Source organism: Moschus berezovskii, chromosome 3 (assembly GCF_049115385.1).
Source record: "Moschus berezovskii isolate FMDL1 chromosome 3, NW_MosBer_1.0, whole genome shotgun sequence".
Taxonomy (NCBI): Eukaryota; Metazoa; Chordata; class Mammalia; order Artiodactyla; family Moschidae; genus Moschus; species Moschus berezovskii.
In genome coordinates this window covers 103,567,847-103,583,229 of record NC_142462.1, presented here as the reverse complement: position 1 = coordinate 103,583,229, position 15,383 = coordinate 103,567,847, and the positions used below count along the sequence as shown (strand labels likewise).

The 15,383-nt window shown below is 43.1% G+C and overlaps 1 protein-coding gene across 1 annotated transcript in view; it reads left to right on the top strand.

The window, feature by feature from the left end:
- Window positions 1–13,987, top strand: part of UBE2H (ubiquitin conjugating enzyme E2 H) — a 103,932-nt gene extending 89,945 nt beyond the window's left edge. Inside the window, exons 6-7 of the mRNA XM_055421257.2 lie at window positions 4,441–4,569; window positions 9,648–13,987. Coding sequence (XP_055277232.1) covers window positions 4,441–4,569; window positions 9,648–9,772 — 254 coding nt within the window. The 3' untranslated portion in view covers window positions 9,773–13,987. The remainder of the gene's footprint in view (window positions 1–4,440; window positions 4,570–9,647) is intronic.
- The last annotated feature ends 1,396 nt before the right edge of the window (window positions 13,988–15,383 follow it).

Below are 15,383 nucleotides of genomic sequence, written 5' to 3'. Positions count from 1 at the left end.
AGCACCTTTGTAAAATGGATCGAAAGTATATTAATATAGGAAGACAACAGACACAAGAAGGAAAAAGCATTAATTGAAGGTTCTTTTATTTATTTGGAACAAATACATAGGCAAAGTCATCTATTGATAGCTTGAAAAACTTAAAAGTAGTGGGGAAGGGTATAAAGTCTTTTCCTGGAACACATGAAACACCTAGGTATGAGATATGTTGTCTGCAATATTTCTCAAGTCCTGAAACACTTTTGAACTTACAAAGAATAAAATCTTCAAGTTTTTTTTTTTTCCCGTTTGATAGGAACATTCAGCTGTTAATCTTCTGGGGGCAGCACCTAGAATGCTCATGTGGCAGGAGAGGCCTCCAGTTTACTATGTGTGTGTATCTGTGAATGGCCATGAGCTCCTTCCTGGGGCTGGGTTACTTGAAGAAACACCTGACAGTTCAACCAAGAAACTCTTGAACATTCTCTGCTTAGAGACCATCCTGTTGGCCTTGAACATACGAGAAAGAAAACCTTCGGGGAGGGGAATGGCCAGAGATGTAGGGAGCTTATGTCATCATGGTTGAGAACAACATTCCTTTAATCCACTAACAGAAGCAGCATAGTGCAAAAGCCCAGGTTTGAAACCCAATCCCATGGACACCTAACCCCTCTCTCTGCCTCATTTCCCCCGTATGTAAAATGGAGATAGTAATGGTGCCTATCTCATTGGCTGTAGTGAAACAAAGAGTATGTATGTGAAGTGTTTACAGGGCCTGGCTTGTGGTGAGGGCTGTGTAAGTGTAGACTCTTACTGCCAGTACTATTACCGTTACTATCATTAGCGCTATTGTAACTCTTCTCTGTGCTGGGATCTTGTTTAAGCTGTAAAACTCGGGGTTCACACCCCTTGTTTTTTTCTCAATTTGCTTGGTGCTGAGTCACTTCAGTTGTGTCCAACTCTGTACGACTCTATGGGCTGAAGCCTGCCTGACTCCTGTCAACGGACTTCTCCAGGCAAGAATACTGGAGTTGGTGCCCTCCCTCCAGGGGATCTTCCTGACCCAGGGATCAAACTCGCATCTCTTACGTCTACCTGCATTGGCAGGTGGGTTCTTTATCACAGGCGCCACCTGGGAAGCCCAGTCCAGGGGATCTTCCCAACCCAGGTCTCCTGCATTGCAGTCAGATTCTTTACCATCTGAGCCACCAGGGAAGCTCATGAATACTGGAGTGGGTAGCCTATCCCTTCTCAAGGGGATCTTCGCATTCCAGGAATTGAACCGGGGTCTCCTGCACTGCAGGCGGATTCTTTACCAGCTGAGCTACCCGCAAAGTCCCTTAATTTGCTTACCTTTTAACATTTTCTACCATTACCTTGATAACCCACCTACTAAAGGATAAAGAGAGGAAAATTTTTTCAGACTTGTCATGTTTTATTAAATGTTTCAAACATATGTAAAAGTTGAAAGTACATATTTATAGACAAATGGCTATTTTTAAAGGTTAAAAAAAAGGTAAAGTGTTATTTGAAGTGTGAAAAGTAGAAATTGGAAGCCTGTTGTAATTTGACATAACTTTAAAAATATTCTTATGCATCATACTGTGTACATCATTGTAACTCTAGAGAACATAATATTCTACAGACTTTTTCTATTCAGTATTAGAACATAAGCATTTTTCTCTGTCCCTTAGCTTTACAAATAGTTTCCAGTGATTTTGTACCATTAGTAATTATTGGCTTATTAAATATGTTGCTTCCTTTAAAAAAAAATAAAACAGCAGTGAAAAATCCTGCTGGACAGTTGGGGCTATCTTGGAGGATCATTTTTACTTTCTTTTTTGATTAAGGATATCCACATTTGTTTTCTGGTATGTGAGAATTTTACTGTAATGTGGTTCTTTGGAAAGTTAGCCTCATCAGTAATACCGAGTCCCTAACTTGGGGTTGAAGGTAAACCTGCTCTGCGTCAGTGTCTGTACATGAGAATAGGACTGTGCTAGGGGTTTCCCTGGTGGCTCAGATGGTAAAGAATCCGCCTGCAGTGCAGGAGACCCCAGGTTCAATCCCTGGGTTGGGAAGATGCCCTGGAGAAGGGAATGAATGGCTACCCACTCCAAAATTCTTGCCTGGAGAATTCCATGGACAGAGGAGCCTGGTGGGCTACTGTCCATGGGGTTGCAAAGAGTTGGACATAACTGTATGACTAACGCACTTGGCCACCGTGGGACTCTCCGTAGATCACTCTCCAGACCTGAGTTGTCCAATATGGGATCTACTAGCCACATGTTATTTAAATTAAGGAGAATTAAATAAAATGAAAAACTAAATCCTCACAGTCAAACTAGCTATATTTCACGTGCTCAGTAGCCATGTGTTTCTAGTGGCTACTGTATTAGTAGCATATCCAGAACATTGTCATCATTGCAGAAAGTTCTACTGAATAGTGCAGTTATAGGCTTTGTTTTGTTTTTCTGTTTCTTGTTTTATTGAAGTATAATTGACATATGACATTATTTCAGATGTACAACATGATTTAATGTTTTTATACATGTCGAGAAATGATCACTGCATTAAGCCTAGTTAATGTCTGCCACCATACATACTAAATGAAAACATTTTTTTTCCTTGTGATGAGAACTTCTAAGATCTGCTCTCTTAGCAACTTTCAAATATGCAATCCAGTATTATTACCTGTAGTCACTGTGCTGTACATTACATTCCTAGGACTTATTTATTTTATAGCTGAAAATGTATACCATTTTGCCCACCTCACCTCCACTATCTCTGGCAGCCACCAGTCCGTTCTCTATTTGTTTCTTCTTTTTTTTTAAGATTCCACATCTGAGACCATACAGTATTTCGTTGAATCATTTCACTTAACTTAATACCATCCCGGTCCATCCATGATGTCAGAGTTTTTTGAGTGCTCAGTGTTTTAACCTTACAGCGACAAGGACAATCTGCTTCTTGTAGGATTTTTCCAGAGTAGAGGTCAGCGAAAATCAGCTGCCTGATTTTGTATGTGGAGGTTTATTGGCACACAGCCACACCCATTTGTTTATCAGTTATCTGTGGCTGCTTTTGTGCTACCTGGCAGAGCTGAGTGTTGAGTAGCTGCGACCGACCAAGTGTGGCCCACCAAGCCTAAATTAGTGTTTGCTCTGGCCCTTTACAAAAGTTTGCTGACCCCTTTTATCTAGACCAGGGTGTTTCACTGTTGACATTTTGGTCCCAGATAATTGTCGTGGAGGGCTGTCCTGTGCACTGTATTGTATAGCAGCATCCCAGGCCTCTGTCCACTAGATGCTAGTGGCACCCCAACCTCCCCTACTTTTTCCCCCACACAGTTGTGACAACCAAAAATTTCTCTAGACAGGGGCCGCTGGGAAGCAAAATCACCCCTGGCTGGGAGTCACTAAAGTGACGTGGCTTGACAAAACATTCACTTACAATACTGCATGAGAGCGCCCACTCTAAAACAAAATCCATGAAAAGAGCAGAATAAATTGAAGAGTAGTTCTTATGCTACTATTCCGCAGCATTCCCTCCGGAAACAGAAATGCTTTTTTATAAAACATGGTGAGTAACTTAGAGCAGGCAGAGATGGAAGCACTAAGGTTCCTCAGTTGACTGTCTGCTAACTGAGCAGCAAATAGGATGGAAGTTAGAGCATCTCTAAAGTTACGTGGCTGTGTTAAGAAGTTTTCAAGGCCTGCTTCCTTCATAAAACGCTAGGTAACTTCAGGGTTTTGTTGTTTTTGCTGTGTATGTAGATGTCATCTGTGTGCACCCAGCACCTTATGCTGAATCTGGCAAGGAGGGAGTTAATAATGTTTATTTAAATAAGTATTAATAAAAGGAGTAAGTTGGTACTTATCCGTCTTACGATGGTTTATGATTTTAAATGGTCCATATAGGTTCCCACCCTCATTGCCCAGAATAATTTGACAAACTGACTATATTTACCTCCATTAGAAGTTAGAAGAATCGAATTAAGTCTCAAGGCCCATAAAATTGTATGCAGTTCTCATAAGACCTGGTGCTTGAATACTTTTCAGAATGGGGATTTCCAAAATTGTAGAAAATGTCGATGCTAAGAAATTAACTGCTCACTTTGTAAGAATGTAGAGTGCTTATACAGTGTTGGGGTACAAGTTTTAGTAAACCTTGCAGTATTTCTGAATTCACAGTTTACAGAGTGGAATGAATTAGAATTGGGACAATTGCCTTTCATAGAGAATATCAAGTGTACCTTTATCTGTTTCTTCAAATTAAGATTAAATATTAAAATTGGTGTTGAAACGAATATATAAGTCACATGTAATAGACCACAGTTTTATGGAAAAATATCCATGTAGTTAAATATGTTGGAAGGTAAGAAGCTTTGACTACTAAAGTCAAATGAATTTTAGGTGAACTTGACATACTTGACACCCATGACATACTTCTGTTTTTCAGATCTTACCAATATATTTGAGTCCTTCCTGCCCCAGTTGTTGGCCTATCCTAACCCCATAGATCCTCTCAATGGTGACGCTGCAGCTATGTACCTCCATCGACCAGAAGAATACAAGCAGAAAATTAAAGGTAAGGCAAATAACTTAGCCTGGAGACAAAAGAGCTTAAGTCTGTTACGTGTTGATCATTAAAAACCCTTCTTAGTTACTTGCCATTTTTCTCAGGCCTAAAAAGAGACAGCTCTGGACTGGAGCAGAGCTTACTATCCTCTGTAGCTTCAAGGGCCAGAGACACCTTTAGAAAGCTGAAGCTTTCAACAAAGAAGAGGAGAGAGCAAAATAACAAAGGATGAGGAAATGGAGACTTACTAGTTGGGTAGTAGCATACATAACCCTGCCAAAAATCCCTGTGACCCCCTATCAGAAAGAACTTTTGCCTTCACTTGCTTCCTCTTGTCTTGTAATTTAGAAAATTTACTTGAGAGTAAAGTATTAATTAAAGTATATAAATAAAGTATAATTAAACGCTGGGCTGGAAGAAGCACAGCTGGAATCAAGATTGCTGGGAGAAATAGCAATAACCTCAGATATGCAGATGACACTACCCTTATGGCAGAAAGTGAAGAGGAACTCAAAAGCCTCTTGATTAAAGTGAAAGAGGAGAGTGAAAAGGTTGGCTTGAAGCTCAACATTCAGAAAACAAAGATCACGGCATCTGGTCTCATCACTTCATGGGAAATAGATGGGGAAACAGTGTCAGATTTTATTTTGGGGGGCTCCAAAATCACTGCAGATGCTGATTACAGCCATGAAATTAAAAGACGCTTACTTGGGGTTGGGATAGGCCAACAACTGGGGCAGGAAGGAAAGTTAGGACCAACCTAGATAGTATATTAAAAAGCAGAGACATTACTTTGCCAACTAAGGTCCATCTAGTCAAGGCTCCATTGGTCATGTATGGATGTGAGAGTTGGACTGGGAAGAAGGCTGATCGCTGAAGAATTGATGCTTTTGAACTGTGGTGTTGGAGAAGACTCTTGAGAGTCCCTTGGACTGCAAGGAGATCCAACCAGTCCATTCTGAAGGAGATCGATCCTGGGTGTTCATTGGAAGGACTGATGCTAAAGCTGAAACTCCAATACTTTGGCCACCTCACGCGAAGAGTTGACTCACTGGAAAAGACTCTGATGTTGGGAAGGATTGGGGGTGGGAGGAGAAGGGGACGACAGAGGATGAGATGGCTGGATGGCATCACCGACTCGATGGACATGAGTTTAAGTGAACTCCAGGAGTTGGTGATGGACAGGGAGGCCTGGCGTGCTGTGATTCATGGGGTCACAAAGAGTCGGCCACAACTGAGTGACTGAACACAACTGAAAGTATTGAAAGGCATAATCTCACATTTTTGAAATAAATGAAATCATCTTGGCCTTTCAGGACATCACTTAACTTTGAGAGTTGGGGAATAATAATTGAATTCATCATTAGAATTTTTTTTATTATATCATTTTACCCGTTGAATAAAAATTACCCAACTACCCAAGAACTCTTTTCTTATTCCCCATACTGACTTGCTTGCATTTGGGGAAGTTTACATCTAAGGTAATTTTCTCTTCTGCTGCAGGTATTTGTCCCAGTGCTTTGGTGCTATGGATTTTTCTATTAAAACTTGAAAATGTGCTATTGAAGCTGAGATATATGCAAATGGTAGTAGCGCTAGTTAGCTCATCCTTTAAGATTTAGAATCCTGTTTTCCCATTCTTAAGCATACATGTGAATGGGACATGAATCTCATTAAAATAAAAGTGGGGTTGTGAATGAGCCGCTAAAGCTACACACAGGGCTACTGGCATTCATCACATTCTTTTACCTCTGTAGATGTTTGAGAACTGTCATAGTGGAAGGTCTAGATACATAAAGTTCTGCAAGAAAGGAGAGGCATTCAAAGTCCATGAAAATAGACTCTTCTTAACAAATGGCAGGCATTGGTATTTACCCAGTTTTTAGCTTGGCTTGTTCATCTGCAGAGCTGCTCAGAATAGGAGCTTCTGTAAAGTGGCTGGCCCCTCCGAGTACATTTGCAAGAGATGGCAGTAGAAATAATTTATAAGAGCCCAGAATGCATAGGTCTTCACTCTCAAATGTGAAAGTATGAGACAGATGGGGTCATCTGGGGCTATTTGTTGACCAGTATTTTTCCTTCATCTTCTCATTCTTCCCTAGTCTCTTACGGTATTTGGTACTTTTTGTTGAAATAAAATACAAATAAATCTACTATAATTAACTTACCTAAGTCTCAAGTGCTTTGCCAATTAATATCTAATTTAGGTAGCCAGAATATTGACATAGCCAAAGAAACATATATTTCAAGAAAACATGTATTTCACTTCCGATGAGATTCTGTTACGAGACTGTATTATTTGACATAAGAATCACTTAGTGTCTGCAACCCACAGATATCTCTATGCAGAGCCTATTTCTACAGTTCTTACAGTCATTATGCCTCTCTGTTTAGCACTTCTGTTTTAGTACATATCTGCTATAGGAACCTAACCTCTGTTTTTATCTTTGAGCAGCAAGCTCCAGCTTAGGGGGCACTAGATTAAAAACATCAGTTTCACTTTGTGTTCCTTAGTAACCTGAGACGATCATGACTACCAGACCGGAGCGCACGCCAGCTTCCTACTGTCCCTCTATATATATCTATATCCCCATCTTTTCTGGTTCCTCCCACAGGAAATAGGAGATGTTGTCTTATTTCTCAGACCCATCCCCCCACCAGCGTGATCTCCTTCTCCATTTATCCCCTTCCTCTTGGCATTGTTAGTCTTCCTCCTCCTCTTTGTTCCCCACCATCCTCAGACTGTCCGAGGTCTCCCCATGTCAGGAGCCTTCATCTGCTCCTGTGGACTCCTTTAGAAGTCCTGCTGTTTATTTCCCTTAATTTTCAAACTTCTCAGTTCCTTAAACTCACAGAGTCTAGCTTCTTTTCCCCTCTTCTGCTGAATCCGTGACCTCCTCTCTTCTTACTCATTTGGGTTTTTCTCAAGACCCATTTTCCTCCCTGCAGCTGTGGTATTTTTACCCCTTGCCTTTCTGAGAACGTTTCCCGTCCCAGACTTCGGTTCGGTCTCTCCCTTCACCGCCCAACTCCACCTACCCATTAGGAAGCTAATTCACCCCTTACTGCTTCAGTGTCGGCGTAGGTAAGTGTAACCTTTCTTACCGCGCGCTTGATTCATATATAGTTGGTGCTGTTGTATCTGTAGATATTGAACTGTCTGTAGGATGGGGCACCACTGGAGCTTTCTAAAGTTTCAGATACCCAACTGTATCTGCTTCCTTAGTTGGTCAGGGAGAGTTTTCAACCATGCAGAAAAGCAGAATAACTTCCCTATATACCCACTATCCAACTGTAACAAAACCTGTACCTTTTGCCTTGTTTGCTTCAGATTTTTTAAAGGAAAAAACAAACGTAGTTCTATCTGAATGTGTCTCAACATCCCAGCCACTTCCTCCTCCCCAGTGCTTGGGGCGGGGCTGTCTACACCTTTCCCCTGGGGTGGCATCTCCTGCGCTACTTCAAGCAGCTGCTTGAAGGTTCAGGGCAGATACTGCCTTCCTGGCTGTCCAGGACCACAGTCCCTTCCTCCCGCATCCCTTTGCTGGCGCTTAACCCCCTAACTGCTTTTTTGTGTCTTTCCTGCTCATCAATGACCTTGCTCTTCATTTCTCTGTCTCCTGAAAAGCCTCCTCCCAGTAAGCCCTTAATATAGATGGTCTTGAATGCACTGATGGTGTGGAATTACAGTGTCTGAGAGCAGTGTCACTGTGCAGCAACTTCTTTCTGCAAAGAAACAAAGTAGCCAGCCCATCAGAGAGTAAAAATAAAATTTCTAAGACTTTTGTAAACGTTTCTCTCACACGAAGAAGAATTAAGGCAGATTCCTACCTAGCCAGGGGCTTTTGAAATCCTGTTTTCAGCATAGAATTTCATTGTAATGAATCTGCAGGGGTGTAAGTCAGAAGCCTGCAAACTTTTTCTGTTAAGGCCCAGATTTGGTTACATATGGTCTCTGTCACATACTCTTCTTTGTTTTCTTTTTTTTTTTTAAACAATCCTTTGAAAATATAAAAAATACTTTTCACTGGCCCTGCACCAAATCATTGAGACTTGGCCCATTTACCTTCTCTTCTCATCGCCACCACTCCAGAGGAGGAACAACCAGCGTAAGGACATGAGGATGTGTTTTTCTGGTGGGAGTCTGTCCTGTCCTTTCACCTTATGCGTAGGCTGTTTACTTGAAAACCGTCTGCACCTGGAGCTTTTAGGAAAAGTTCAATTGTTTATTCAGCAGTTCTTAACATTTTTTGAACCAGCAGATTCAGCCTAGGCTACAACAGCGTAAATCTTCAGGTAAATAAATGAATAGGTGGTGAAGTCACACTCAGGCTCTCTGTGTCCCCAGATAGCAGCTCATTCCTGAGCAGATAGAGACTGTTTTCACCCACTGCTTCAAAACCTGACAGGCAGGATCTGTTTAGACTAAAACCTACTTCTAAAATAATAGATTTGGACTGACTGTAATTACATAACTGCAACCCTAAAAAATGACGGGGGATTTCCTTATACATGACTATGAAATCATAATTAGTCCTGTTCTGTCTGGGGAGAGGGGGGAGCGGTGAATAGTTTTATGAACATAGGAAGTAAAAGAAAGTGTGGGATTTGCATTTCCCTGGTCCATCAAGTTTGGAGGAGTGCAGCTATATCAGTAGACAGCAAGGAGAGAGGGAAAGCATCCTGGCTGGAGGACTGGGGCCTGGACATGTGCCAGCTGTCCTGAGCCTTGTGGCCGATGCCAGGGGTGGCCAGCTATCTCATACATGCCCACGGGGCAGGTGATGGCCCACGGGAGGTTTGAGGGTGGTGGTGTTGCAGTGTCTCTGTTCCCCTGCAAATCAAGTGTTCAGCTCTGCCTCTCTTACCAAGGGGGCAAAATGCATAACATCCAAAGACATCTCCCTGTGCAATTTCCCCCTTGGGTTATAGTCTAGTGACTATAACAACTGTCATCTTTGTCAGTCTGTCCCCCCACCCCTGCCGCACAGGGAGAGCATGAAGCTCCCTTGGACTTGGCAGCTTTGAGGGTCACTGAAGCATGTGCCCGCCCGCTTACTGTGTTTTCTCTCCCCCGCCCCGTACAGAGTACATCCAGAAATATGCAACGGAGGAGGCACTGAAAGAGCAGGAAGAGGGCACCGGAGACAGCTCGTCGGAGAGTTCTATGTCTGACTTTTCGGAAGACGAGGCCCAGGACATGGAGTTGTAGTAGAAAAAGCACCTGCTTTTCAGAAAGACTATTATTTCCTAACCATGAGAAGCAGACTATAATATTCATATTTAAACAAAGCAATTTTTTTTATTACTAAACAAGGTTTTTATGAATAATAGCATTGATATATATATATTATATATCACCCTTTAGATCTTGATTTCTTGGTCATTTCTCAACCTGAGGTGCATAGCATATTCCCACATTCCATTTTGGTAGCAATATGCGGTCTGAATGCATGCATTGATAAGTCCATTTGGCCAAGTCAGCCTGTATGCTACTGAACTGTCAAAAGGAATAGCCGCTCTGATAGATAGACCTGAGTCAGAATAACAGGAAAAAGTCGCTTCTTTTATTGATGGTTCCAAAGAAACAAACCAAAACCAACCAGCTCTCGGACATGAAGATAGAATAGTACTTTTTCAAAACAGAAAGGAAAAAATTGGGGAGGAAAAGGCCTGCTGTGGGAGCATTTAGAGCCAGCCACGTCAGGATCAGAGCTGCTCCTTCCTGTGCATCCCAGGTGGCCCCACTTCTGTGGAATAACAGTATAAAACAGGGAGCTCTTTGGAGTATTGAAACCTAAAACGATTTTTTTCGACTTGGATTTTAAGTACATTTTTATATGTAGATTTCTGCCCTTCTTGCTACCAGGCCCTGCAGCCACAAGTGTTTTGTTTTGTTTTTTGCTTTGGAGAACCTTTTGGAAATGGTTTTGCTGAATCTGATTCTTTTTTCTTGGGGCTAGAACTTATATTCCAGACCATTTTTTGAGAGGACAGGACAGGAGGAGAAAAGTGACTGGCAAGAAGTTTCCTCTCCTGCGGCAGAGTCCGCCCTCATCGTGCTGTTGGCCACTGTGAGACCGCTGCCCTGGACTAAGAGCTTTAACTTTGAGGGTGCTCGTGGGGGGTTTTGTTTCGAGGTTTTGGGTTGTTGGTGGTTGTTTTGTTTTCTTTTTAAAATTTTGGTGTGTGTGCGTGTGTGTGTATCGTGCTTAGGTTGCACATTTAATCTTCACTTTCCAAGAGAGGGCCTCCACCTTGGACAGCCGGCTGCTCAGCAGACCGTTAGACTCGGGAAGAAGATCCTGCTGGCGGCTGTGCCTCCTGGGTCCTCTCACTTATGTTTTGACTGTGTGTTCCCTTCTGCTGGCGCTCTTGACAGCAACCTGGTCATCATCTGCCTGTGGAAATGGGAAACGGGTATTATAGACCCAACACACCTTCTAAATTTATAATGAGTAATAATTGGAACAAATAAAGGTTCTTGTACCCAAAGTGACTCTCCATGGGAAAAACAGCTTTTTTTTTTTTTCCTGAGTGAGACTGAATAGGAGGAAAGGATTCAGAAATACGATGTAGAACAGGTTTTGAAGGAAGAGAATTTTCTCTCCTGTATATGTTAAAAGGAAATCAGACAGTTTCAATGCCTGCTAATCAAATGTTTATTCAGCTAACCATGTGTCCAGGTTGCTGGCAGAGTTTCTTTCAGGTCTGAGTGTTGCCTGCTGAATTTGGAGAACTTCAGACAGTAGCTCTGTGGAGTTTTGGTTTTGTTTATTGCCACAACCAATAGGACAATAGCAGAATTAGCCAATCCTAAAATCTTCTAAAGATGATTTTTGAATGTCCTACTGGGAGAATTTAATCTTTTCTTTTTGATGTGTGTATTTTAGTTTAGAAGTGCTATATTCCACAAGATATGAGTCATTGAGGTTGGAAGATACCCTATCTTTTTTATTCAGAAAGCACAATCAATCTTTTCTTTGAAAATCTATATAAAGTACAACCTGCTTTTAGCATGATTATTTTCCTAAATAAAAAGCAAAGAATTTACTTATGTTAATTACGGGCATGAAGCAAAAGGTTTTCTTAAAAAAAAAATTAAAAGTGCAGTTAAGTAGGGCTGTGGTTAGTTCACGTACTGAGTTATCTCTCTAGCATTTGTGGCTTGTTGGAAGGGTAGTATTAACTATTTAACATGTAATGGTGTACTTTAACTCTTGTCTAGCACGTTGTCTTCTCATTGCTGTGGGGGAGGGAGGGTCTCTGCTGGCACTGTCTAACTTGCTTACCTGCTGAATTAGCAGTTTGCTTTGTGCTATAACCCGTAATCTGTAGGTGCGACTTAGGGTAGGCTTAAAGTGCTGGGTGGTGATTTGAGTTCAAACAATAAAAAATTGTATTTTTTCAATATTGTATAAATAATAGTGTTCTAATTACCTTTCAAAAAAAAGTAATAATGTCCAGATAAAAATTGCTTTTAATCTTGTCAGAAAACAAACAAAACCAGTAGAAGCAAGTTTAGGGAAGGTGCGCGAGCAGTGCCACAGCTCTCCTCCCAACTTAAACCCATGTTGATCTGACAGACAGCAGTTCGCCCGCACCCGGGAGCACTGGCACCAGGACTCTGGCGGTGCAGAATTTCCCAGCTGGAGATTTGTTGGGGGCGGCTGCAGGGGTTCAGAAGCTGATGTGAGTATGGCTGCAGTGTGTGTGTGCATGTGTGTGCGCGCGCCCACCCAAGTCTGTGTGGTGACGGTGCCTTTAGGCTTCTCTGTGAGCACTAGAAGCTCCTGCAACAGCTGCCCTCGTCACACTGAACCCCCGCCTTCTGTTCAAGCCTGTGCTTTCTGGGCACTAACCTTGGTCCCATGCATGTGTTGGGCTCTGTGTGGAGCTTTTCCTCTCCGTGGGGAAACTGCCTTTTGATAAGCTGAACAGACTCCCTTTTTACACTAACTTTTGTCCCTTCCCTGTGCCTGAGAGAGGTAGGAGAGGAAGCTGGAAGAGGGCCTGTCTGTGATTCTGAGGACTCTAGACCCCCAATAACAGATGGTCGAGTGAGTCTGGAGCCAGGGGTGGTATGACCCCAAAAGCTTTTTTCCACATTGTCCCATCGCAGCACTCTTGAGAAGCATCCAGAGCCCCTCAGAAAGGCTGCACATTTTTAAAGGTGGTAGCGGTAGATCAGAGCTGCTTCCGGCAGTTTCCCTTCCCGTCTTTAGTACCCCTCACTTTTGAAATCCTACCTTGTGGTTTGTCAGCACAAAGCATTCTTTGCCCCTCTTCAAATGACCGAGCTCCATCTCTCACCAAATACAACAAATGAGGTGGCTGCATCATGGCCCATTGCCCTCCAGCCTCCCCAGCACTGGGGCCTTACGGGTTGCACTTTATGGTAGCCAACCTGGACACTGGCGTTCATGTGTTTTTGTCTTCAGTTGTATCTCCCTCCTTGAGGTTGCTGTGCAGGTTACCAGCGTTTCATATTAGTGAGATAATTATCAGAAGTTGCCATATATCTCTCCAGTACCTAACATTTTTCTTCCACTCTAAAAGCGGTTCTAATTGCCAACAGGCTGATCTAAGCTCCTGAAGAGTGTCTCCCTCCAAAGGAATCTTTCTTTCCCCCTCACAAGGCTCCCAGAAGCCCTAGTTGGCCTTGACCTGACACTTGCTTTTTATTAGGCGTCCTGTTGGGATGGCTGAGAATCATGAAAAACAGATCCTCTGCTAGCCTCCATGGTGAAGTTGTTAGACACCAACTTTCTGGGAACTAGTGTTTGATTTTTGAATGGCATGTGACCCTTCTGTGTTCTAGGGACTCAATCAGAAAAGTGAAAGCCATTAACAAAAGTTAGTAAGAGTTTTCATCTCATCAACCCTGCCTGGGTTCACGGCCTTACTGACTGAAATCAAATCATTTCTGATTGGACTCAAAGACCTGCGTTTCTTTGGACTTCTGAATCCATGTTCATATTTTCTCTGGCCACTGAACACCTTGGAGATTCCATTAGGGACTGGATGGAGTGGAGGCCCATTGGGGAAGGGGAAGTAAGCCCTCAGGTGTGCAGGTTCGCCACTCACCTGAGGAAGGGCCAGGACTCTCTTAAGTCAGCAAATAATTGTCTTGGCTGTGGGCTTGGGAAGAAATGGCCATTATTTACTGATTGTATTTGGTACATATTGTGTGATACTTGAAAAGATAAAAGGGATTTACCAGCCCTTAATTGAAATCTAAGCTTTTTATCACTTATTTTTCCCTTGCCCCCTCTCTTCCCTTCCACCTTTCTCCTTGCATTGTGATGATCTAGTGGGCACTTCTGTCAACAGGACAAATGCCTCTTCTGACTATAACCTCTTAATAGTTGTGTATAATGAAAACTGTAAACTTTTTTTAAATAAAATGTGTATATACCTTGGCAAATGGCTGGACCTTAATCAATAAGATAATAGCCCCTGTGATTACTGATCCCAATTTTTTTAAAAAACACCCACCCTGTTCATCTGGCTCCTTTGAGCAACAGACATTTTTTTTTTTAACTGAGAATTTCTTACAAGGCAGATGACCGGGTTAGTTTGGGAAGTGAGGATCGTGTGTAGGCAGTAGAAACTCCCTACAGAGCCCTGTCCCTACACCTGGAGTGGCAGGTGACTGCCGGCTATAAGCAGGGCTGTCTTTGAGGCTTCTCTACTAACGCCTTGAAAACCATCTGTTCTGTAGGCTGGAGGACCCGGCCTAACCCCATGTGATTCAGCAGGTGTGGCTCCTGTGTTGCTCTTCAACCCAAACCTCTAGACCCTGTTAACTAATGCTGAGCAAAAGGCACCCCCTTGGCCTGGAGTTCACAGGCAGTACAGCTTCCTGCCAGGGCTCATCTGCCTCAACAAGGAAGGGAGGAAGCAGATCACTGGATTAGTCCGACGTTTCAACTCTTTTTCTAAAGCATTTGTCCACATCGGCCAGCAGGTGGCGATGTTTCCTCATTAGTCATATGCTGGATTAAGTTCGAAGACCCTTCGGACAAAGGGAAGAGCATTCCTTTGGTGACATGCCCTCATACCCCCCAACTCTCTTGCATTGTTTTCTCCTTACTCTTCTCCCCCACACTTCTTTTTTTCCTCACTGCATCCCAGTGCATTCGACTGTAGGCACAGCTTTTTATCTACCAGACAGGAAGGCAGGACCACCTAGGAAACCTCCTCTGGTGCCAGCAAGCATCTCAAGCTCCCCTGGCTGCCCACAGTGCTCAGAGACAAAACAGTCGACAGCAGGCACTGACAGCTCGCTAACTTAGCCAGGGTAGTAGGGGACCGAAGAACTGGACCGGCACTGTGAGTCCTGGTCCCATCTCGTCCGTTGAAGCCAGCTGTATGGCCTTGAGCTCCGTGGACCTCAGGTTCATTTGTAACATCAAGTCCCTAAACTAATAGGCTTTGACTGACACTTTATGACTCAGAACTCCATCTGGGCTCTGAAATGATATCATATCTTAGTATCCTGAGAGAAGAAGATGTATCGACCTGAGAAAACACCAAGGTTTCAAGACCAGAGGTTAGAGGTTTTGGACCTAAAGACCTTCAGGAGTTTAGAGCACCCATTTTCAAGCTGAAAGAATTAAGGGTCATGTGAACCAGCATCCAGGAGTCTCAGTGCATCCAGTGCTTGGGTCCCTCACCCACCATAATCTCAGCCAGCATCCCTTACCTCTCAGCCTCAGTCCAGTTGCTTCCTGAGTGGCAGGGGGCTCTGCTGCCTGCCTGAGGCACTGCCCCTTTCCTGAGAAGGGGAATGCGGGGTTTCTGAAGTATACTGTCCTGGA